Here is a 25,440-nt window from a genome sequence, read left to right on the forward strand (position 1 = left end):
ACGATATCAGTTGCAACTATGACAACACTTGATAGATGCATTTTTCATAGAGTCAATGATGTTATTGATGGGGGTATTACAAGATCAGTGAACAGCCCTTCTTCTTCACTTGCATCACTCAACGTCACCCTCGAAAATTGTGTGCGCCAAACAAATGTGGCTGAATCAAATAACAAACATACGACGCAGCAGAGACTTGAGACTAATGAGGCACATGTTTTCATTGATTGCGAATGGCATGATATCAACGTTAGCGGAGTTGGAAGTGCTATTTTTATTAATTGCACTTCAACCCTTGAATGTACGAGATGCAAATTTTGCAATTTGAGTCATATCAATGATGGGGCAGTAAATGTTCAATCAGCATGTGGTGTAAACATGACAAAATGCAATTTTTCTAATTGCTTTTCAGTTTATAACACAGGAGGAATGATAATACATAAATTGTTTGGGAATTATTATATTTCTAAATGTGAATTCAGAAAATGTGTTGCAACTCAAAATTATGGAGGAGGATTACGCTTGCAACAATATAATGGAACTGAGAAAGGAGTGATTAATGAATGCAAATTTAAAAACAATGAAGCTGGAACTTTTGGAGGAGGAATTTTTTGTGAGCACCATTCGTTTTCATATGAATTATCTGATTGCTTGTTCTCTGAAAATTTGGCGAACGGAACAGTAGAAGCAAATGACCGTGGAGGTGGAGGATTATTTCTTTGTTCGATGGAATGGATGAATAACGATCCTCCTCCTGTCATATTCTCTTTTTGTCTTTTCATTGAAAACAAAGCCAGATGCAACGAGGGACACGATATAAAAATCTCAAATTCATTAATCAATGTCAATCCATTTGAATCATCATATTCCACAACACAAGAAAATCGAGTGCATTACAATAATAGTAACATTGCATATAACGATTGGTTGCCCTATATTTGTGTAAGATTTGTGAGTTCAAATGGAACATTTGATGAAATTTGCGGATATAGAAAAAATTATCCATGCAAGTTAATTGAGACTGCACATCTTTTCTCAAAAAACCTTCCAAAATATACGATAAATAATATGCAATCAATATTTACTCCATTGGCAATGATCATCGATGGTGGAGAAGCGTCATTTGAAGGTGAAAGTGCTGATAATTGCATCATAAACACATCCTCGCTGGATTCTTCATCATTCTTGTTCACTTTGACTTCAGGATCAATGAAAATATCACTTGTTACCATTCAACACAACTCCGATGACTCAACTGCTTCACTGTTTGCGATGGGTCCTACTTCAGACATGCTTTTATTGAAAAGTGTTACCATTTCCGGACTTGACGAAACAACTCAAAGAATTTGGAGCAATCCTCTATTTCACGTAATATTTTCCAAGTTGCAAATGGACAACTGCTTGGTGAATCACTTTGCCTTGTCAAGTTTCTCAATCTTCGAAGAAGATATTGAGAGTGAAACAGGAGAAAGCATACTGACGAATGTGACGTTTAGCAACATTTCAAAAGGAGAGGGAAATGGTGGAATATTCTCCGCTTCAAGTGGAAGAAGCGATTTCTTTTGGATATAAAATGTAACATTCAAAAACTGCTGGTGCAATGAAGGAAACGGAGGATGCATCGAGTGGAGTTTTATGCAGGGGGGTTCTTTCAAGATTGGGCAAAACAGCATTGTGACAGAAATTCAAGATTGCGGGTCTGAGAACGGAAATGGGAATCCAAGCAGAGTAAGTGACACTGGAAGAGGAGGAGGATTATTTCTGGTGTTGTCTTCATCAAGTGATGTGTTTGAGATTGTGAATGTGATGTTCAACAGAAATCATGCAGAACATGGAAGAAACGTGTTTATCACGTCAAACCATCTGGATTTGATCCCAGTTGATAGGTTCGCATTTGTCTTGCAAATGAATGAAGATGCGAGTGATGCAGAAGGGATGGGCGATGCCAGAAACACTTCACTCATCGTCCCCATTCTTTGCTACACTCAAGATGTGCCCCAAAGTGGGATTCAAGTGTCTGATTCTGGATATGATCATCCTCGTTGTGGTTTTGCGTTTTTCAAATGCAGAACGCTGAGGTTCCCGGTGAATAGAGTGAATGGCTCTCCGATAAGCATAATAGTTAAGAGCACAGTGGATGTTGGCGAAACTGTTGTCTTTTCCAAAACACAGACAGATGTTGATGCAGCTGAAGATGGGGGGTTGCTCATAATCCACGAAGAAGCATCGTGTGCAGAAGAGAGTTGCAAGGGATTGTTTGATATTTTGAACAAAACAACAATGAGAAATCTTGCGTTGAACTTGCCCTCAGTTCTGCAGCATCATGAAATGCTGTTTTATTTGAAAAAAGAGTCTTTGGAATTCAATCAGTGTGGATTTCAATTTTCGACTGGAGTGAATATGATTCAATACTCATTATTTGCCGTGGAGAAAGGAACAGTGAAAGTGTTATCGCTGGTTTTGGACTCAACGAAATTTATGAAATCTGGGTTCTCTGCAAACGGAGACGCCTCTCATTTTGTGATTGAAAATGTCGATCTGAGAAATATCACATTATCTCATGAAGATGGATTTGTTGAGGTTGTCAATGGAGGATCATTCACTGCAAATGAAATGAATGCCAGCGAATGCAATATGGAAGGATGCAGCTTGATTTATGCAGGAACCAGATGTGTAGTAAGATTGAGCATGTGTAATTGGAGTTCATGTCAGTTCACAGATTCTGGGCTGATAAAGGCAAGCAAGGCAAATGAAATTCATGTGATTAATTGTAATGGAACAAGAATCAAGCTGTCAACAGGAGATGGAGGGTTGATTGGTGGGGTGATTGCTGATGGTGGAATTGTTGTTATTGAAAACACAACCATTGAAGACTGTGTTGCAGAAAGTGGGAATGGAGGAGGATTGAAGCTGGATATGAGAGACAGCGCAGAATTAAGAATCAGTTCAACAAGCGATGCCACATCAATAAAGAGATGCATTGCTGGAAGAACGGAGCAAATAAATGGAGGTGGATGTGGAGGAGGACTCTGGCTGGGATTTGAGGGTGAATCATCGAGATTTGATTTGGCCGGAATGAATGTGGAAGAGAATGAAGCAAGATGTGGGAGAGATGTGTATCTTGTCTGCCAAGACTTGAGAAAGACTGTGACAGCATCAACGTTTTCATTTTGCGCAAAGATCACTGAGAGGAACAACTCGCTGATGGGGAAAGACAGATCAAAGTTCGAAAATGATGTTGATCTTCTCATCTTCCTCGAAGGTTACAGCTCGTTGCTCATTGAAGTTGATGGGCTGACAGGAGATAATGGAATATGGTGTGGCATGGAAGTGTGCCCATGTGCAAGTGTGGATTACGGAGTTCTCAGACTTGCAGGTGATGAGAAACGAATAACGCTTGCAGGGCGCTCAGCAATAGAGCAGGAAACTGATCTGACAGATGTGAGTATCGAAACCAAAACAAACAGCCAAATCATTGTGATAATAAAATCAACAATTGGAGGAGAGTCAGACAGCGTTATTATTTCTGAGGGAAGCACTCTGATAAAGAACACAGTTCTTCAGTTGCCAAAACGCTTTGATGAAACAAAGCACACTTTGATCAGCTCAACATCACAAAACGGAGTATTGGAAGTTCAGAAATGCATCTTTGAAATGCAGGAAGAGTCGAGTGAAGAGATTCAATACTCCATAATGCGATGCAGTGGAGCAATACTGATTATGAATTGGACAACCATTCACAACATAAGAACAGCAAGGCCTATATTGGAGTTGTCACTTCTTGGAGCTGAAAATATGGCATCCGACGAGCCAATTGTTAACATCAAAAACTGCACATTTGCAGATTTGTCCAATGCAAATACAGATTGCGCAGTTCTTTTCAGCTAAGATGCGAAAAATGCAATTGAGATGGAACAGTGCAATATGACAAATGTGAAGTCAATTGCAAGCAATTCAGGCGGAGCGATAAACATTAACTTATCTGGAAGTTGCTTGTTTGAAGTGAGTAGTTGTGAGATGAAATGATGTGCTGCTGAAACAAGCAGTTCTGGCAAGGGAGGTTGCCTCTTCTTGAACAACAAACAGGCAGCTACTGATATTTCTTTTGTGTTTGCAAATGTTCATTTCGAAGACAATGGTGCGTTTCTTGGAAAAAATATATTTATCCTCAGCAACGATCTGAATGAATCAGTGACAAATCAGACATTTGGATTCAGCGTTGATGGGCTGAACGACAACTCGAATTTGTTTGTGGGAACTGATGAGAAGCGGAACAACACAGATCTCCTCCGATTTCTGGTTGAATACAGAAATTCAGTTGTGGTTATGTGGGAAGGAGGAGACGATGTTGCGAGATGCGGGAGTGATGTAGATCCTTGCAAGTCGATGTGGATGGGGCTGAAACATATTGAAAGAGATGCGACCTTCAATGTTGTGGAAATCAAAGAAAAGATAAGCGTTGAAGGGTCATTCAATTTGTCTGGGCTGGTTGTTGAGCCCCAAGGTTCAGGAGGAGATGAAGTGGTGCGTTCTGCTCTTGAAATTGGGAGCAAAGAAGAAAGAATAGTGTCTGTGTGGATAAGCAACAGCAAAACCCTTTCACTGAGAGAACTTGATATTTGCACAAATCGCTTGCAGCCAAATGGAAAAACAGGCATATTCGAAAGTGATGGTGAAATGCTTGAATTTGACGATTGTTCGCTGTCAACCAATGGACTCGAAGATAAATTGGATAATGCTGCTCTATGCTTTGTGAAAAAGGGAATTTTGCATTTATGGAAGTGCATGATCACATCGTTTGAAGCGAAGCAAAGTGTTTTTGTGATTCTTTCGGGAGTCCAGAGCTTGTTTGATGAATGCAGTGTTTCACAAGCAAAAGCCGAATGTGGAAGTCTTGTGAAGGTGCAAGATGAAAGCAGAGACCACAAAAACAACGAAAGAAATGGTGTGGGCGAAGTTGTTGCAAAGAATTGCACTTTCTCTTCAGTGAATGTGGAAGGCACAGATGCAAGTTTGATATGTAGCGCATACACTTGTGGAGTTAAAGTTGATATTGAATCATCTGCTCTGGAAGAGTGTTGTGCAGGTGGAAGCACAAAGGGAGGAGCAATTCTATTCACACTGAATGAAGAAGGATCATTAAAGTTGAAGAATGCAAGTGCCAGGCAGTGCGGATGCTCATCCAGCGAAGGGAAAGGAGGAGGAGTGTATCTTTCCACCGGACTGAAAGGAGAACTGAAGTTTGAGTTTGATGATGTGACTTTCAGAAGAAACACAGCGAAAATCGGAAATGATGTGTTTATTGAGTGCCATCGGATTGAAAGCCAGATCAACGAAACGCAGTTCAACCTTGACTTCCGCGATGAAGAATATATCATATATAACGCAATATTCGGGATGGACGAGGTTGATCATAAGAAGGCGTTTGATTTGATGAGCCTAATTGTGAAGTATCAGTCTGATACGATTGCAGTATCGAGCAAAGAAGGGAATGGAGGGAGCAATGAGCAGCAATGTGGAAAGCCGAAGTTGCCATGTGCCACAATCTGCTTTGGACTGCATCATCTGACTCATGATTTTTTCAGTCAGCTATTTGTCGATGAGGAGTCAATTGTGGACGAAGAAACTATGCTAGAGACATTGACGTTTAGGGGATTGCAGGAGAATGGCAGCATTGTGACTGTGAAAGGAGAAATAAAGGGATCTGAGGATTTCGTGATTTGCACAAGTGGAAATGTGCAGCTTCAACCACTTCTGTTCGCATTCGAGATGGTGTTGCAAACAGAACGCACTTCTTTCTTGAAAGTGGATTCTGGGAAGGCAACACTTAATACATGTTCATTCGAGGCTGGAAGCTTGATTGGAGGTTTAAAAAGATCTCTTCCATTTTGCCTGCTATTAATCGATGGAGGTGAATGTTTTCTGAACAAGGTGAACATTTCTTCACTTTCATTTGAATGTGACACTGCAATCTGCATCAAGGAGTCGACTGAAGTCAACAATTTTGTTGTCAAAAATGTTGATACTGAAAAAGATTTTGTGCAGATCAGCGGAAAGGCAGCAGTGAAGATGGAGAATTTGGATGTGACTGAAGTGGAACTACGTGATGGATGTTTTATAGCAGTAAATGGAGGCGAGAGCAAGATTTCGAATGAAGAGACGACATCTGCTTTATTTTCTTTTTCACTTTCTTTCATTGAGAATATCACATGTGCGGGAGAGGATGCAAGTGTAATTGACATTGAACGATTTGTCTCCATTGCGAAATTGTATAATTGCTCTTTTGCAAGATGCCAAGCACACAAAACAATGGGAGGCATCGCCTCGCTGTCATTTTGCAAAGATTTTGAGATAAAAGGATGCATGTTTGATGGAGAAAAACAAATCCAAATAGATGGGCCACATATGGCCAATGTCAATTCCCTCATTTGCGAGTGGAATGGATCGCTTGCAGATGTGGTACAAAGCAGATCACTGATAGGTGACACAACTTTCACAAATTCTCCTGATGGTGGACTTTCGGCAAGAGGGGGAACAATGAGAATTGAGAAATGTGAGTTTGTAAACAATAATCCTGCGATTGAGTTGTATCCTTCAGTTCGCAGAAATATTTTGTGCTTCGACAAAGCTAAACTAGATGTGTCCAACTTGAAGGGAGGAGATGGTATATTGTCAAACACATCACTTTGGATCCTAAATAATGGATGTGAACTTGATACACTTATCAAAAAGATCGCTTCTGCATTCTTCACTCCCCTTCTGGAGAGTGTTGAAACAAAGGAAGTGGGAACAGTAGTGGGACTTGTGTTTAAAGGGAAATTGCTGCTCCCTTGCAACTTATCGTTCATGGTTGTAAATCAGATGGGCGATGAAAAACTTATTGAAAAATATGAGTTTGATGAAAGTGGATATGTGTCAGAGACAGAAGTTGAAGGGAGACTGCCAAAAGAGATGATAACGGAAGCAGGAGAAGGGGTGGAGGTGAGTGTGTGCATTCTGTTTGGGGATGGAAATAATCCATCATCAACTGATTCTTTCATTCTTAAGAACAGAAGTGAGCCCAGGGTTAATGGAGATGAAAGGATTGTCGAGGGAGGGAAAGAAAGGAAATCTTATTGGTTATTGATTGTTGTTGTGCTTGTTGTTGTTCTTTTGTTTATTCTAATTGTTGCAGTAATTTCAACACTTCGATGGAGGAAGCAAAAGAGAAGAACAGAAGATCTGAGAGAGATTGTGAATGACACGGTGAAGAAGGATCCGAAGCTGATTGAGATGGTGACGATGGAGATGTCGCCTGAGGAGCAGTGGAGGAGAGCAGAGAGAGAGGCAGAGAAGAAGAATGAAGAGAGGATGAAGAAAAGGGTATATGACAAGACACTGGAACATTCAGAGTCATCCGAGCATTTGTTGAGTGAATGTGGATCAACTGAATACATTTTGGGAAGAGATTCAGACAAGATTCCTGATTGGGCATTGGAGAAGGTTGAAGAAGATGAAAAAGAAGAGGAGGAAAAAAGAAAGAGAGCACCCTCACCTTATGTCTCATCAATTTCTTCAACTTGCTCAACTGATTCAGATTCAACATTTGTTCGATCGGAGAGTCTGTGTCCAACCACCTCGTCGATGTCGAATCCGGTTGATGCGATGGCCTGTTCATCGCCACATGAGAAACTGATTGTGGATTTGAGAGATTCGCTGTTCATGTTGTTGCATGGAAGGAACGAGAAGAAGGAGATGGTGATTGGCACTCTGCAAGAGAGGGAGGTGACAGCTGCTCAGATCCTGTTCTGGGTGGCTAATCTCGCACTTCATTCATTTGACGAAATGGAAGCTCCTCTTCAGTCACTTGCCAATTTGAGTCCGCATATTGTGCTCTTCTCAGAACACATGGTGATCTGCATTGTTATGCACTCTGATTTGCTTTCGTCCGATGATAGTTCAGATTCATCATCCATCTCTTTATCGACTGTTGTGACATCTGCAAGTGATGATGATGAAAGTGATTCTCTGCCATCGTCAGCGTTTGAAGATGAGGATGACTTCAAAAAAGAGTGTCTGAGGTGGAAGGCACCCGAGCTGTTGATCAACAAGAAGATGGGAGCAACCAAAGGGTCAGTTTCATTCTCGATTGGGATGATGTTGTGGGAGTGTTTGAGTCTATAAATTCCGTTTGGCGAGTATGAGGCAGTGGTTGCTGGGCAGAAGATTGTGAATGGAGAGAGGCCAGATCAAGAAATGATTGGCGACAGCAATCTGAAAGAATGTTCAAAAGAATGCATAGCAGTTCGTCCTGAAGCAAGGCCAACGCTCACATCCATAAAAAGAGTGCTTATCCAACATTTTCCGCTTGGAGCTGCTGTTCTCACAATGTCCGATGCGATTGATATGGGGCAGTGCTCTGAGGATAGAGCATATTCAGATAGAATTGCTGATAGTAACAGTCCATCTACATACACAATTTGAATATGCATCGCATGATCTTCATATAGAAAAATTGCCTCAAGAACTTATGAGCTGAGAATTAATTTGTAACTGTTTATCTTTTGAATGTACTGCTTCCATCTCCTTATCTTGACGCAACCAATTTTTATCTGTGAAGCCTCTGTTCAGAGGTTTTTATCCAATTTCATTTGATCACTGATACTATTGTTGAATTGCTTATGTGAGAGTTTTAACCAGTTAATATATCGTATTTGAGATTCCAAACAAACAGATCAGTGCAAACAATTAAAGAAACATATTGCTGAACTTCAGCAAAGCTTCTTTCTTTTTCTCTTTACAACGTTGTTTATCACCGCGCAACAACACTTGAGTGCAAGGAATACTGAATATATGAATGGGCAAAATAGTATCTGAGAGATATGTTTCATGACGAGTGAATTCTGCTCGTTTCACTTCATCAATTTCATTTTTTCGCACAAACTTCTGAATTGGAACTTAAAAATCAACAGAAGATGCAACATCTCAGATTTATACAGTCTGTGCTTTTGTATATGCAATGGTCCGTTCATATTACTGACGAATTATTTAACAGAAAAGAAAATTAAAATTTTCATTTTATAAAAAAAAGAATGGAAATTTTTAGTTATTTGGTGCAAAATTCTTTCATTTATGAAAAAAACAAAGATTTGTTCCAAACTTTTTCTCCAACCTTATCATTATTAGTCTTTCATTTCCATGACAAAAAAATACAGAAAAATTCTAAAATTGAGTAAAAAAATTTGTTTGAGTTGAATGGAACAAAATTCAAAAAGCAAAAAATTTCGTCCCTTTAAAGTGCATTTTGTTTCAGAATAAAATGAAACAAAACAAAGAATTATCAATGGAAAATCAAGGTCATTATTAAAAAAACATATTTTTTTTTGAAGGATAGAAATACTTGTTTTCCACTTAATGTCAATCTCTAAATTTCTGTCATATGAAAAAGAGTGTTTTCCAATCTCATTCATTTGTTCGATAAATAATATAGAATGGCAGAAACAATAATGTTTACACAAAAATTTGAAAATTTCTTCATTCAACTCTTAAAAATTGAGAGAAAATTTATATGATAATTTTTGAAAAAATATGGGTGATTATTATTCAAATGTCTAAATTATTTTGAATAGTTCCTTTTGTTAACTTTTCAAATAGAATTAAAATTTCATATTTCAATCAAATTTCTGTTCCCAATCACGAAACTTTTCTTGAAAGGAAATAATTACGCTGTCACGTTTTTATTTTCATGCCAGCAATATTTGGTGAGTGGGAACGGAAATTTGATCAAAATTTGAAATTTTAATTTTATTTGTAAATTAAACAAGAGGAATTTTTTTTTAAAAAATTTGTACAAATCATAACTTTTGTCGGTGTGTTAAAAATCCAAATGTTTTTCGTCATTAGCCAAATAATTATCATCCATATGTTGAATACATTATATTTGATTCAAAATTCTATGTTTTGGAAATGAAAGACAGAGTTTTTTACATATGACTTTTTCATTTATCATTGTTCATTGAAACTTAATCTTCACAAAAATTTTTTGTGAAATTTTATTCAGGAAAATCAATAATTTTATTAATAGTCGCATAGATGGTATTTATGGTTGGAAATGTGTTCATTTAAAATTTTTTCATGAGTGTTGTTGATAATGTTGAAATGTTCCATTTTGAAAAGATAATTAGTGTTCAAAATTGGAATAGAAAAGATTGGAAAATTTTACATGTGCTATTATTTTTATATTCAAAATTCACAAACGTTCAATCAAATTTTTCTTAGAAAAAATTTTCTTTTAAAAAATATGAAATATGCTTGGAAGTTTATGCATTATACTCGAATTATTCCATTGTGCATTCTTCTCTAACATTGACTTTTGGAATAATTGGGATACTTTTGAAAATTTCTTGATTATTTTCTTTGCAATATCAAAAACCTCTTATAAACACATACAGAGAGATTCGTAAAGATTTCATTAATAATTGCCCATTTAAACAAAAGAAGGACGAAAACTTATTAATAATAAAATTCTGATTGTGAGCCAAGATTGTGCAAAAAATTCAGAATATCGCAAAAAATACCATATAATATCCATATCTCAATAACTGCTCAAAGAATAAGTCTTATGTTAATCTTCACAAACTCTTTTATCAAACCAGACTTTCATTTTCATGTGGGTAATTGTTTTTGATGTCATATTTTTTCTTTCTGAAATATCTGTACGAAGTTTTCATATTAATATCAAAAAAAGATCACTGAAAATTTTAGATATTGTTAAAGATATCTTCATCTTTATTTGAACAATTTCATTTAAATTTTTAGGAGTTGTGATAATTTTTTATTACAATAAGAAATCTCTTTCCAATGACATTTAGCTTTAGAAAAATTTATACTCCAAAATAAGTTTTGATTTCAAAAATAATCACCCTTATTAACAAAAGATTATAAAAAAAATAATTATTGAAATCTCGGAGAAACTGAATAAGTTATATTTCGAAGATATTTCAGCAATTATTATATATATTATTTGGTTGAAGTGAAAATGAAAGTCTGATGTGCCAAATGAATTTTTATCAACAAAATATTTTTGGAGGAATATAATCGAATTCACTTTTTCAGAGATTATTTAAAAATGGTTCTTGTCCGGCATTTTTTGCACAATCTGTTCTCAATTGCATGATGATGATAAATCAAATTCGTTTTTCATTATTTCGATATATCTTCGATAAGAAATGCATTTTTTTCCAAAAATCCTGATCACAACCGAAGTCATTTGAACCTTTCAATGTAGAATAATAAAAAGGACTTAAACTTTCCATATTTAAAATAAAAATACATGGAGCAAAAAATCTACATTTATGAAAAATTCAACTATTTGTTTCAAGTTTATTTATCAACGAACTGAAATAAGTCTAACAAAAACATGCATAATAATGAAGAAAATAAAAAAATATATTGAGAAAAACATTCGATAAAATAGAGTGGAACAAAATTCATTAAGCAAGAAATTGTATCCCACATTTCCATGGATTTTATTGCAATTGTCGTAATCAAAATGAAAAATTTATAATGAAAAGAAAAAATTCAAAATTTAAAAATTATCTAAAAAAAAAAAAAAGAAAAGAAAAGAAAAGAAAAAACATTAATTTGAAATGCATAATGACGAATTGAACAGAAGCAAAATACAAGAGAAATATGTACCCAGAAATGAATCAGAAAAATCAACAATAATATTCATTTTCATATATGTGACAAATAATGATTTGTTTTGTCTATATTTTTTTCTAAAAATTTCACATTTTTAAAAAATGACAAAACTTGTGTTTAACTTTATCTTTCACTTCATTATTGTCGTTTTTCTATTTTTTTTTTAACAAAAGAGACTTTATTACAGATATTGCATAAAATACCGGACATCGCACAAAATACCGGACAAGATCGTTTTCTCAATAACCACTCAAAGAGAAAATCTGATAATATTCCTCCAAATATATCGAAACAAAGCTAACTCATTTGCCATACCGGGCATTCATTTCCGTGCAGACTGAATATTAAAAAAATAATTTTTAAAATCTCGGAGAAACACAAAATCATATTTCTCCGAGATTTTAAAAATTATTTTTTTAATATTCAGTCTGCACGGAAATGAATGCCCGGTATGGCAAATGAGTTAGCTTTGTTTCGATATATTTGGAGGAATATTATCAGATTTTCTCTTTGAGTGGTTATTGAGAAAACGATCTTGTCCGGTATTTTGTGCGATGTCCGGTATTTTATGCAATATCTGTACATATGGCTGATACTTTTTGAAATCATTCTTTTGTTCGAGTTTTAAATAGAATTTTGTTTTCTATGGGATTTTGAAAAAATATAAGTTGAAATAGTGAACACTTATTGTTAATGATAAACCTGAGTGACGTACTGACTTTTGACGTGAAATTTTCGAATTCTGACGGACTTGGAAATTTTATCACGTCACTGAAAAATTTTCATTAAGTCTTTCACAGTCTTTTGATAATGTTAATATAATTTTTATTCTTTTATTCTAACCTTCAAAAAATTAATAAATAGTATCTTTGAATTTTGTTTTAATTTTTGATCACACAAATAACTTGTATTTCACTGACGCATTAGTCATTTGAGGAATTTTAATTGTCATTGACGGTCACTGACGTCAGCTTCAGTCATTACGCAAATGGAAATACTGTCGAAAGGTTTTCAAAGTGAATTGCCTGATGAGTTGGTTTCGAGCCTCAATAACCCTCTAATTGTTTGCTTTTTAAAAAATGCATTTGTTTAAATATATTATTTTGTATTTGATTCATTGCAGCAAGAAGCTTATGAAAAAATGAAAAAGAAAATGGAGAATGCGAAGTGCTCATTTGTTCAACTGCAAAAACGCATTAACTCAAAATATGGAACAGGTAAACGTTAAATATGAAAATAATATTCAAGATTCATTTTTTGTTAATTTTTCCAAGTTTTCGTTCATCCAAAAAAGAAAAATGAATTTATATCAAAGCTCAAATTTGAACTGTTGGAAGATAGTTTATGGATTACTTATGTAATTACGGACGAAAATGGATATACAGGGAAAGATTGTCACAAGTATTTCCTTTGCCCTGTATCCAAGGATGGATATGCTTGCGGCATATCAGGAAGGAAGAATTATTCCATTGTTAAACATCACAAGTGCGATTTACTGAGTATTCGAGAATTTTTGAATTTCAAAAAACAGACAGATTTACCCATTACCAAAAGTTCTCAAGAGCACTCTATATCATTTGAACGAGATTGTTCACCCAAAGAATTAGAAAAGCAGTTTATATCGATGGTTGGAAGGTCCAATGCTTCTTTTTTGTCTTCATCCTCAAAGGAAGTTAATACATTCATATTCTCCTTAATTCGAGCCGGTCAAGCTAATCATTCTATTTCACCTTTGTCAATTTTCCCATACTTAACACGAAGGAAAATTTCTCATTTGATCATCAATGAAAAAACTGACAAAGAGAAGGAAAAAAAGCAAAAAGTTTCAAACAAGGGAATAAGTGTAATGTTTGATGGAGCAACTGCTGCAAATAAAAAATTCATGGTGGTGAATGTTTCCATTTTGTCTTTGAATTCTTCTCCATTTTTTTGGGGTCTTTATGAATCGTGTGGAACAACGTCGGAGTTTTTTTTATTCATTCAACAATTAATCTCAGAGTTTCGATCATTCAATGCAGTGATCAGAAGTTTTTGCACTGATGGTTTTTCTTCACAGAAAAAGGCAATAACTCAATTCTCTGAATTCGAAGAAACTGGCTCAGGAAGTTCTGAAAGAAACAGATACTCATTTTTTCCAGTTCATATTCATTGCTGCAACCATCTAACAAATTTAGTCATCATTAATGCTTTTTCAAAAATACCATTTTTAATTTCCATCAAACAAATGTTACAAGATTTTTCACAAGGATCCCATTCTAAATCTGTAAGAACACTCTTGAAAAAGCGCATTCCTTCATTCGTCACAACAAGATGGATGAGCCTGTTCAATATTTCTTCTTTTATTAGGAAAAAATTCGATGTTGTTGTTAATCAAAAATTTTTGGATTATTCATGTGCGTTAGATATTATCAAAACTGAGTTGTTGCTTTTCCCTCTACAGAACCTTCATTTAATGTTTGAAAAAGACAGAACAAAGCTTTGTCAAGTGTTTCCTTATTTACTCGATTCATTTGATTATCTATTTCATATTTCAAAGCATCATTTGTTTCAAGATGCGAAATGGCGCAACGCTATCACAAACGTTATCATTTTGTTACATAATTATTTTTTAACAGGAATTCGGGGGGAGTACGTTTCACTTTCTTATGCATTAACACCAGAAGGAATTCAATTGATAAGAAATCAGACATTTCTGAAAGCTCAACTTTCTTCATCTTTTTCATTGAAGTGCACGATTCAACAATCCGACTCAAATGAAACAATTGTGTTTAATCAATCTCAATCTTTCCCTGTTTCAATTTTTCATCCTTGGCCTTTTCCATTTGATATTTCGGAAAAAACATATTTTGTGTCAAAAAGTTTAAATTCTTTCGATTCTTCAACTTCCTTCATGAATGAAGATACTCATGACATTTATGATCTTTCAATGCCAAAAAGAAAACAAGTTTGCTTCGACAAACAAAATTCATCAATTAAAAGCAATAGTTTGCAATCAATATTTCTTCATTTTTTTTTAATTTTTTTTTTTTTATTTTTTAATGATTTTTTGGTTCGGAAAATAAAAATGAGGAATTTATTGAGATCGAAAAACTAATAAAAGAAATTGAAGAAAAAGAAAAAGATGTTTTTACGAAAATTGGTGAATTGAAGGGTTTGGAAGACAGTGAAAGCGAAGAAAGCGACGAATATGGACTTGTACAAGCAGAAAATGATGCGATTGATGATGTATATGATTGTTTATTTCGTAAGGAATTGGAAACAGAAGATTCTTCATTTATACGGGAAGATTTTGCGTCATCATCAACATCTCCTTCTTCTTCCATCTCACAGACTTTGAGATCTTCTTCTTCTTCTTCAGAATATTTTTCAGATATCGATACTGAATTGAGAAATGACTCCTTTCATTGTGCATGCAGCACAGCTGGAGAAGAGACGTTTCAAGATGAAGAAGAAGTACAGGAATTATTTTCGACAAAGAAAATAGATTTATGTATAGAATTCAACGAAGAGAAAGAAAAAACTATATTACAAGAAATCCAAAATTTGCTATACACAAACTGGTTTCCTCGACTTGACAGATCATTTACGAATTATGCTCGGAGCGTGCTTAAAGATTATGGAAACAATTCTATAACTGCTTGCAAGTTGTTCTTTGAAAATCAGATGAAATCGAAGTCGGAAGAAATGCTCGAAAAAGATCCAGAAATCTTTTACAATGTAATTGCTGAGTTTGGTAATCTCCAATCGTTGTATTCAGGCTTATGTTTGTCACTAATCCTATCTCCATGCAGCGAAGCTAGCTGCGAGAGAATTATTTCAAAAATCAAAAACATAATTGGAGATAAAAGAAACTCGATAAGCTTACAAACTTTGGAAGCATTACTTCATATTTGACTTTAATCACTGTTTTGTATTTGTCTTTTAAAAATTTATTTCATTTCATTCTATTTTTCAAGTTATTCTTATTGAACAAGCAAAGCATATAAATCATATTCAAAAATACAACGCTTTCAACGTGGTAAAATGATCTTTAAGTTGCGAATGATTTCTCTTTATATGTTTTTAAAAAAATGGAAAATCATACAGACATATGTTTTTATCTTAATATAAAACGTTCATTCACTTTGTCCAATATCGCAAACTTGTGGTTTTATGTTCCTGTAATGAAGGACTTTGTAAATGAAATTTCATGAAAGATTGTTTCAAATGAACAATGCGAAATGAAAACAAAACAAAAAATATAGATGCACTTTCTCAGCATCATCAATTCTAACCTTTATTATTAAATGAATATTGATTTGTTTGAGTGTTAGCATTTAATCATTTCATTCGATTGATACAGCTTGTGGAATGAAGATTTCTTCACTAACCTTCATTCAAGAAGTTATTTATTGACTGATTCATTCCTTTATTCTTCTCTTCCTCTTCCAAAAGCCTTTCGATTGACTAATCATTCCTTCTTTAACTATTTTTACATTTGCAATTTTGTCCGGTCCATCCAAAAAAACAACACAGCTATTCCATTTTGTGAAGAGAGCTCCACACGATCAAAACATTTTTTGGCCCTTTGAATCTAGCCAAATGCACTTACAGTTTCATGTTTTGGAGAAATCTCAAGAATCCTTCCCTCGACAGCTGTGTGGATAACACAGCTGGATCACTGAAAAGACGATTCTGCAGGAAAAGCTGTCATTTAACTATCTAAACCATATTTATGCCCACGAGCTCACACTATCAGCGGGGATATTCAACCTCCACGACGAAAAACTTATCATAGAGGCTGATATGCGCTTGCTGCAGAATCTGCTGCACCTGCCATTCTATTTGGATGCTGCTCCGCTGGGAAGCAAGACATTTTGGAGATCGTGTGCCAGACGCTGATTCCAACTGACGCATGTTGTGTTTGAGATCGGGCGAGGCGCAGAGATAACTGCGATGCACTTTCTGGAGCAGATACCAATCTGCGAGGTGAATGCTCCGATGCAGTCGATTGTGCTGCGGCACGAAGGTGGGACGAGCATTGACAACAGACTGGAATTGTCTGATGTGAAGCGGCTGAATGCGTCAGCAACTTATTTCCCTCTGTTTGAGTGTTCTATCACGAGAGGGATTGTACCTGCTATGAAAAGTAGGCAATATATTGGTGCTTCCATCCACTGATACAAAGAAGCAACTTAATGAGGATTCAGATCATGTTGGAAATCAGATACAGCGCAATGAGTGAGATGAATGAGAATGTGGAGGAGGATTAGAGGGGAGAGGAAGTGATGGAACTTAAGGCATCACACACACAAAAACTGAGCTCCAAGCGCTGCTGGCAGGAGACGGTTTCATCGCGAAGGAAGGAGCAGAGCCACTTGTGGATGAGAAAAAGACAACAATTCCAGCTCCTCTTTCTCCTTTGCCTAGCAAGCTGCGCTTGTTGTCACATGAGCGAATTGGCTTTGGGAGTGTGGCGGGTGGGAGCATCGAGCGGAGGCTGGTGTGTCTGGTGTGTCCGCGTGTGAGGAGACACCGTGCACTGCAGAAGAGGGCGTACGAGAAAAGAAAGAAGAGAGACATCCTGCATGACTGGAAAGAGATCCATCCGCTGATCAAGTTGCAGGTTTTGACGATTCTGCCGATCAAAGGAAAAATTGCAGAAGGATAGAAATGTGTGTGTGATGAACAACTTTATGTGATGCATTCTGTTATTTTGGTGAATTCACTTCTGTAACTTTCTCTTTCGATGAATTCGAAGTGGAATTCCTCAATCGAAAATCAGAACACTTCAACTTTATTTGCTGTGAATAATGAAGAAGCAAGTTCAAAAGTTATTCAGATCTTTTTATATCAATGTTTCCCTTCAACATGTCGAACTTCTTTTATTAATGCTTCTTCTTCATCCTCTTTATCTAATGTTGTTGCTTCCAACATAAACTCAGGCAAAACTTATGATCACTCCGTCATCGCCTCACTCTCCACGCAGCACTCTCAACTGGGAAAAATCAAAGGGTTTCCTTCTTCTTCTTATCCTGTGCCTTCTCAATCTTCATCTTCCTCCTCACTGGAAATTGCCCCGCATCAACCAAGCATCCGCAAGCAGCCACCGAGAGTGAGTGTCATTGAGCGCATGATGAAATCAAGGGGCATTCAAATAGCCACACGACTTGAGCAGTTCCGCCCTGTCCTGGAAAAAGCGAGAAATGAAGAGAATTAGTTTCTGTTGGAGCTGGCGAGGCAGCCTGTTGATCCACTTTCGGCTGCTGCTGCGTCAACACTGCAATCACGAACATTGGCCAGTGGCATTCCACTCAATGAAACCACGAAGCAGGCACTGGAGATAGCAGCGCAGACAAAAGAGGAACAGAAAATCAGGAATTTTCAGAAGGAGAAGGAGAGAAAAGCGTTTGGGATGTACAACCTCACTCCAACTTCGTCCGCCATGAAAGGAACTCCAAGAGAGGACAAAAGGAACTTGGATCCGCTGAGAGAGTCGCAAAGCAGCAGTGTTGGAGGAAGGAGAATGACTTTTGCAGAAGAAGTGAGCGGAGTGAATGTGTCTCTTCCTCCCTTGTTGAATCCGTCTTCTGGCTCTTCTTCTGGTTCTTGTTCAGTTTCAGTTCCATTGTCTTCTCAACAGGGAATAGTGCGACAGTGGTTTATGCAATCACAGGAGATTCAGGGAATTCAATGGTTTATTTCAACTTGAGAAATGAATAAGAAATACTACGTATTTCGTCTGCATCCTTTGGGGATGCAAGAGTCAAATGAAGGGGAAGAGTGCATGAAGGGCGGATGCCATCGAAGAAGGAGAAGTTTTGTCTGTTGGATGGGCTGCAGAATTTGGATGGAAACGATTTGGACAGAGGGATGAGGGGAATGCTGGGAGAAGGAGACGAAGATTGTGAATGGAACGACGGTTTCAGAGAGCCATATCAGTAGATATTTTTGAGAATGTTGTTCAAAAATAGCTCGACTATCCGATTTTCGGAGCTGTATAAAGCTTCTCTTCTTTAAAAAGTGTTTCTGTTTCAGCCACCGCTCAGTGCAAACAGTAATGGAGCTATTTCTTCTGTTTCTGCTTCATTGTCATCTTCAGTTATCACTTCTTTATCCTCATCTTGCTCCGCTGTTGCATGCATTTCTGGTTCGTTATTTTCTTCTCGTCCTTCTTTTCTCCTTTTTCACTAAATATTTATCATCACAAAAATTTCTTCAATTCTTTTGACCACATTTCCTTTCAAAATATTTTACTAGATCAAGAACTTTGTTTTCTTTCACTTTATTCAACAATCTTTCTTATTTTTCATTTTCTATTCATCTTTTTCTCATTTTGATTTGTTATGTTTTCCTTTATCAACATATTTCCTTGTTTCCTTTTCATTTCATTCATGATCTCTGATTTCAACTCAGAATGTGAAGAAATCCAATCAGATGATGTGTGAGGATAATGAAGAAGAAGTTGTGTGAAATGTTGTTGATGTATTTGAAGAAGAAGAAGAAGATGATGATGATAATGAATGAATGACATGAAATGATTAATTGTTGAAAATTGAGAAGATGAATGTCAATAAATATCAACAGCGAAATTCAATCGAATTTTCTTCTTCAGGATTTTGTCTTCTTCTGCAGAGGAGAAACATTTGAATCCTTTCACTTTCAGCTCAATCTTTTTCTCTCTTTCCAACAAAAAAAAATGAAAAATTGAGCGATCCCTTTTTCATTCCATCTCTTCTTCTTTAACTTGCCCCCATTCACAAAATATCTTCTTTCCTCAAAAAAAATTCTTCGCCAAAGGTTAATGCCAGGCATCTTCGATTTATCTTTAATTTCATCAATCTTCATTTCATTTTTCTTCCTTGCTTTTCTTCTTCTTCTTCAAAGCCATCCATTCCTTCGCTCTTTCAGCATTCTTTAAAAAAAATAATAATAATTACTTTAAATATATAACGACAGCAAACCTTCTAAACATATTTTAAAGTCAATAACTCTATGTTATCCTATTGGCAACTGTTTCCCTCCAATAAAAATTCATAATTCCTTCTGTTTTCAAGTGTTTCATCATCTGATTCTCCAATCATCCTTTCCATCAGTTGTTTCTCCATCAAGTGAATCGATTTCTTGCTCTTCTGAAAAATGTGAAAAACTTGCATTCAGCTCAAATTCCATCTTTCTTAGTGAAAAAAAGATTGTTTTTCGTCAGAAAATTTCATCTCCAATTCCCTTCCAAGTCCCTTCATCCTGAACACTTTCCTTATGAATTCGCTGTCCGATCTTGATAGTCAGACTGAATAACAAGAAATAGTGCTTTTATTCATTTTCGATCATTTCTATCTGCTGCTCTGAAATCAGTGCAAAAGCTGTCAATAAATAAACACTCATATTTTGAAAACAAATAAATAACAAACCTTCTTCTCTATTTAAAACGAAAAATCCTTCTTCAGCGCCTTATGAGTCCACAAATTTTTTGTTTATCCAAAGGAATACTGCTTGTTTGAAATGCGTAGCTCTATTTCTTCAATAGATAAAAAATTAGAACAAAAAGAGAAATAGAAATCATTTCAAATCTTAAAGTTTCTATCTCAAACTTAAATAGAAAAATTGCATTTCATGACTATTGAAAATGGTATTATTTCTTTTTCGTAAACAACAAAAATAAAAATTTAAGCAAACATGTCAATATCCATTTCTTTTTCATATTGAAGTTCAATATATTCAGAATATATGGGTCAAGCAATTTATCAAAAAATAACAAACAAATCATAAATTTTCCAAACAATTGTAATGTCCAATCACTGATCTTTGATTTTTGAAAATTTTGCAAAAATAATTATGGAACAAATAAATTTAAAAATTTGAAAATGCATTAAAATATGATTAATAATATTTTTGAATGAATGTTTTTTTAGAAATTTTTTGCATTGGACACCAAATAACAAACGAATTTGAAATTTTAAAATACTGACGTGAAAAAACTCCAGTGACGGACGTGAAGGGAAAATCTTCTTCACGTCACTCAGGTTTAGTTAATGATATTGCTATTGTCAAAACAAATAATTTCAAAAAAATCCCATTGAGATAAAAAATTTGATCAAACCTCAAACGAAAGGTATGATTTATAAAATAATCAGCCATATAGTATTTAATATGTTTTTTTGATAAAATTTCTATTTCGAATAACGCAGTTTTTTTTGCATGAACGTATAATTCATAATTAATTAATTTATTCATGTCTTTTTCTCAATCCAAAGGAAAGAACACCTCAGTAAATCCAACGAGGCAACCTATTGGAAAAAGTGTAAATCAAATTACAAAAACTGCCTCGAGACCAGAGCAAACGTATGCAAAAATTTCAGATATAAAAAAGTAGAACGATTAATTATTGGTGTAATTTCATTTCAAATTTACAGGCAATCTACCTCTGGAGCAGGATCAAAGCAACTGACTCGAGCAAAGGCTCCATATTCAACATCGCGAATCGGACAAAATTCAAAGCCATCATCACATTCTCAGTTACAGCCAGATATTTTCAAAAAAATTGTTCCAGATTTTAAACCAGAAAATATAGGATCTTTTTTCCCTCTTCCAGAGGGAAGAATTCGTTTGATTATTTTTTATCTTATTATTTTAAAAAATTATTTTTAATAACAATTTTGTTTTTCCGTAAAGCACCAATTAATTTCCCGATTGAAGTCCCAACCGATAATCCGGCTCATAAATTTGAGGTTGATGTTCCAACACTTTTCCCAACAATCACACACGTATCTATAGTGTCATATACAATTCTTGGCGTTCCTCTTGATAGTGCTGGCCGCCCAGTATCTACTTCACTTAATGTATGCTTTCCAGATTTGCATACAACTTCTGTCCTTTTGATTGGTTCACCTCGTACGCCAGCAGCTTTAAGCTCTTCATCTGCAGGGAAAGACGGTACATTAACCCCAATTTCTACGTTATCTCCACGAACAACACGTCGCAATGATTCGTCACCAACTTCTGGAGGAAGTGGTGAGAGCAGTCCAACCCCGCACTCATCTCCTCCACTCGCGCCAAAGAAAATTACTGATTTGTGCATCAACCTTCCGCTCACAGGCGTCTCAACGCAGTGCGAATACTTTCCTGAACGTGTCCTTCATCCAGACTTTGCGCAGCTTGCCGCATTTCAATCCACTTCACCGTTGGCTTCTTCTACTTCTTATTCCACATCCTTTATGCCGTCTTCATCAGCTGCATCATCAAATCAATCATCATCCTCGTTGTCTGCGCTGTCGTCTGGGTCGAGCGCCTCATCAGGAACAATGTCTCCACCCACAAATGCTTCGACAAAGAGATTGCGTCTTGTTCTTCTCGGATGCGACGGATATCCTTTGACAGTGCAAAAGCTGTTCCTTCTCCTCCGTGTTTACGGGAAAGGAGAGGCTTGAACTTAATAATTAATATTGTGATTATATCTTGTTTTCATGTTTATTTACAAAAAATTTTAATGTTTCTTTTTCAGTTTGTAATATTTTTTTAGAAAGAAAATTGCAGAATTATTTTCTGCATTTTTTTTACAAGTTTTTTGTTTTCAATTTGAAAGAATTAACCAATTTTTAGTTATGTTTGTTTGCTTCTGCAATAACCCCTTCACTCGCATCAACTATAAATTGAATACATGATGCCATCAAATGCTTCATGTGACAAAAACATACATATAACGTTATCGCCCCTGTTACAACCGCTCAAGATCGAGAAATAACCCGAGCAGAGGTAATGAAAATGAAAGTGAAGATCAAAATTGTCGAGCTTTGCAGAAAAAGGAAGTTAAGCCGATGAATAATGCAAAAATTCTCAAAAGAGATAGAACTGAATTGTATGAAGAGAAGTTCAAAAAAAAAAATTGAAAAATAAGTACAAATAAAAATAGGAAAAGAAAACGTTTGCAAAGATTACAGGACAGCAATCTCCAGAAAATAACAAGACGCACGCAACAAAACAAAACCTTTTCTTTCGAATGGAAAATTACAAGTCATTCAAATATTTTAATTTCATTTTAAAAAGAAGCATATAACAAAAATAAAAGAAGAAGAAAGAGAGATAGAGAAATCAACCCCAAAAATATTTTCATTAAAAAAAGGAAAGAAGTTTGCAATTATATTTACTCTGCTTCAATTTGAACATTCATTGCCTTGTTTAATTATTTGCATTTTCTTTTTCTTTTTCCTTTCCCTTCTCCTTCTCCTTCTCCTTCTCCTTTTCATTATCCTTTTCCTTTTCATTCTCCCTCTCATTCTCCTTCTCCCCCGAGCGATCCAAGCCTATGACAAAGTAGAGGAAGTAGTCTGGATATGAGAAGTGATCCAGCAGGAACATCAGCGGCGTGTCCAGCGGCACACGCACCGAGTGGCAGTAGACAGGAGGAAACTGCAGAGAAGGAGAACAAGGACGCTGCGGCTGGAGATCGCGGGACGACAAGAGAGGAGGCGTCATAAGTGCTTCTGGGTATGAAATCTCATCCTTTTCGGGATCAGCATCAGGCGAAGCATCAGGTGAAGCATCAGACGATGGTGAGGCAGAAGAGAGAGAAGACGTAAGGGCAGCTGATGGAGTGGAAGAAGAAGACGCAATGTCACTTGCATCGCTGGCTGACAGATGAGCACTCGAAGAAGAGGAAGAGGCAGACAATGATTGTGAAGATGAGGCAGGATCTGTCGAACCTGCTGGACTGGCTGAGCTTTCAATAGGAGATGAGTCAGATGGAGAAGAAGAAGGAGACAAAGCAGTCTTTTGAGCATCAGGACGAATAACTTCGTTTTCTGAGGATGAGCTGTTTGCTGCTGGCAGAGCTGATGAGTCAGATGGCAACTGCAAAGATGGGTTCTGAGGCGATGGGAGATCTGTTGAGCTGGAAGAAGCAGAATTGGCTGGGGTTGCTGATTCAGATGCATTGGATTCACTTTGTGTTTGTGAGCTTTCGGATTCCTTCTTCGTATTCTTATCGTCTTCACTCTTTTTTTCACCTTTTCCTTCGTCTTCTTCAACGTCTTCTTCGACATCCCCTTCTTCGTCTTCTTCGTCGTCGTCTTCTTCATCACTCAAATACTCACTGTCGCTCTCTTCATTCAGCTCAGGAAACACTTCTTCAGGCTCTCTATTGTACAATTCAGGAAGCACTGTGTGCAAATAGTGATAGAGCGTGTAGAATGGACTGTCTGTGTGTTTCAACAAAAACATAAAAAAAGGCAAGGCGACACGGATGAATGGAATGGATCAATTCATATGGACACATATTTTCAAGCAGAATAGTTCAAATAATTTAAAGAATATACAAAAGAAGATAACACAATATATAAATACAAATTCAAATACATTTATAAATTAATAGAAAATTGAATTATCTTCAATGTAAACAAAGCAGTTCATACATTTCTGAAGATAGTCGTATTCCTTTTGATAAATCTTTTTTTCATCAGGGTCTTTTGGACGTCTCCCTTTTGACACTTTCTTTCTGCCTTTTGCTTTACCTTCTTTGCTGCTTTCTTCATTTCGCTCATTTTCTTGTTTCTGTTTCTCTGAATCTTCACTCACGGAAGAAGAAGATGCAGAAGCAGAAGCAGAAGCAGAAGCTGAAGCTGATGCAGAGCTGACAGACTGTCCCTCTTCTTTGGCTTCTGAGGACGATGCTGTTGAAACATCAGCCGATGAAATTCCGGCAGACTCATCTTTCACACTTTCAGAATTCTGATTAGCATTCTCATCATCTTTATCTTTAGCAGACTCAACCGATTGGACTCCAGCCTGCTCTTTATTCCCGTGTTCGCTCTCCTTTTTGAGCATTCTCTTTTCTGCCTTTCTTCTCTCTCTTTCTGCTTCCCTTTGTCTTCGTCTTTCCTCTTTTTTCTCTATCCTTTCAGTTTTCATCTTTTCAATAACATGCATTGGCACAATCTTTTGTACGTAAGGACGCTCATTTTTACTGAAAAATATTCGTATAGGAAAGTTGTTATTGTCAACTTCATTTCGCAAAAATTTTTCATTTGTAAAATAGCTGTAATCTTTGAGGCTTCCTTCAGCAATTGATTTAACCATTGTCCTCAGTTTATCTTCTCCTATAGCTACAATATCTTGAGATTCATTATAACGAAGCATTAGCGCCTTGCAAAAAAATATGAAGTTACATCTCCATAAACATCGAAGAATTATAAAAGCAAACTTCTTTGCACATTGGGAGAAAAAGTGACTTATTTACATCTTCATCCGCGACTGAAAGTATTTTTTCTTTTGGAAAATTTTCGAAGCAGAAAGTTATTTCCCATGGAAGAAGATCTTCGGTGATTGTTTCAACAGATTTCTGTGCAGAAACAACATGAATATCAAATAACAGTCCAATAGGATATTGCCTGGTACAAGAAAGTTCAACTTACATTTTTTTATGAAATATTTATCAAACCATTCCAAAGGCTCACCGTTGAAAGTAAAATATATGTTATTTTTCTTGAGATTTGGAATAATATTTTTAAAATTGTCATAAACAGATGCTCTATAATACGTGAGATATGAAGAAAATGGTGCGTATATCTAACATTTATAAATGATAAAAGTGTACGTAACATTCTCAAAAATACAGAAAATCATGTCGATAACAATTGCTAACACACTTGATAAATTGGAAGTTTCAAATCTTGAATTTCAACAGTTGGATCGCATTGTATGTGCAAAAGAATACCACTTTTCCACAATTCACTCTGTATTAGGGACATCAAATAAAAGGAAGATAATTCTTTTTCGTAAAGTAAC

At 35.9% G+C, this 25,440-nt stretch overlaps 5 protein-coding genes across 5 annotated transcripts; 4 read left to right on the top strand and 1 right to left on the bottom strand.

The window, feature by feature from the left end:
• Positions 1-1,635: 1,635 nt before the first annotated feature.
• MONOS_10119 (uncharacterized protein) lies at positions 1,636-3,888 on the top strand (the record flags this gene model as incomplete). Its single annotated transcript, XM_067862534.1, has 1 exon — positions 1,636-3,888. The coding sequence occupies one exon, from the start codon at positions 1,636-1,638 to the stop codon at positions 3,886-3,888; it is 2,253 nt and encodes a 750-aa protein (XP_067731264.1).
• Positions 3,889-3,924: 36 nt separating this feature from the next.
• Positions 3,925-8,463, top strand: MONOS_10120 (uncharacterized protein; the record flags this gene model as incomplete). The annotated part of the gene is made up of 3 exons (XM_067862536.1): positions 3,925-3,995; positions 4,173-8,149; positions 8,189-8,463. 3 exons carry the CDS (start codon positions 3,925-3,927, stop codon positions 8,461-8,463), a joined length of 4,323 nt encoding a protein of 1,440 aa, XP_067731265.1.
• An 8,154-nt stretch (positions 8,464-16,617) lies between these two features.
• Positions 16,618-18,373, top strand: MONOS_6525 (uncharacterized protein; the record flags this gene model as incomplete). The annotated part of the gene is made up of 4 exons (XM_067876765.1): positions 16,618-16,810; positions 16,962-17,287; positions 17,447-17,880; positions 17,965-18,373. 4 exons carry the CDS (start codon positions 16,618-16,620, stop codon positions 18,371-18,373), a joined length of 1,362 nt encoding a protein of 453 aa, XP_067731266.1.
• Positions 18,374-20,873: 2,500 nt separating this feature from the next.
• On the top strand, positions 20,874-22,735 carry MONOS_6524 (uncharacterized protein). The gene is made up of 3 exons (XM_067876764.1): positions 20,874-21,003; positions 21,075-21,265; positions 21,334-22,735. Exons 1-3 carry the CDS (start codon positions 20,894-20,896, stop codon positions 22,086-22,088), a joined length of 1,056 nt encoding a protein of 351 aa, XP_067731267.1. The 5' UTR covers positions 20,874-20,893; the 3' UTR covers positions 22,089-22,735.
• MONOS_6523 (Autophagy-related protein 5D (Atg5D)) lies at positions 22,359-25,434 on the bottom strand. Its single transcript, XM_067876763.1, has 5 exons — positions 25,302-25,434; positions 25,094-25,221; positions 24,857-25,043; positions 24,069-24,798; positions 22,359-23,855 (listed from the first exon to the last, which is right to left on the bottom strand). Exons 1-5 carry the CDS (start codon positions 25,401-25,403, stop codon positions 22,837-22,839), a joined length of 2,166 nt encoding a protein of 721 aa, XP_067731268.1. The 5' UTR covers positions 25,404-25,434; the 3' UTR covers positions 22,359-22,836.
• Positions 25,435-25,440: the final 6 nt, after the last annotated feature.

Source organism: Monocercomonoides exilis (assembly GCF_001643675.1).
Source record: "Monocercomonoides exilis strain PA203 chromosome Unknown scaffold12-1864167, whole genome shotgun sequence".
Taxonomy (NCBI): Eukaryota; Preaxostyla; order Oxymonadida; family Polymastigidae; genus Monocercomonoides; species Monocercomonoides exilis.

Coding starts and splice junctions, on each gene's coding strand:
- MONOS_6524 (XM_067876764.1), top strand. CDS start 20,894: ATGTCTTTTTCTCAATCCAAAGGAAAGAACACCTCAGTAAATCCAACG. Junction 21,004..21,074: donor GCCTCGAGACCAGAGCAAAC/GTATGCAAAAAT, acceptor TCAAATTTACAG/GCAATCTACCTCTGGAGCAG. Junction 21,266..21,333: donor TCTTCCAGAGGGAAGAATTC/GTTTGATTATTT, acceptor TTTTCCGTAAAG/CACCAATTAATTTCCCGATT.
- MONOS_6523 (XM_067876763.1), bottom strand. CDS start 25,403: ATGTCCCTAATACAGAGTGAATTGTGGAAAAGTGGTATTCTTTTGCAC. Junction 25,222..25,301: donor TGAAACTTCCAATTTATCAA/GTGTGTTAGCAA, acceptor TATAAATGTTAG/ATATACGCACCATTTTCTTC. Junction 25,044..25,093: donor AACGGTGAGCCTTTGGAATG/GTTTGATAAATA, acceptor TTCTTGTACCAG/GCAATATCCTATTGGACTGT.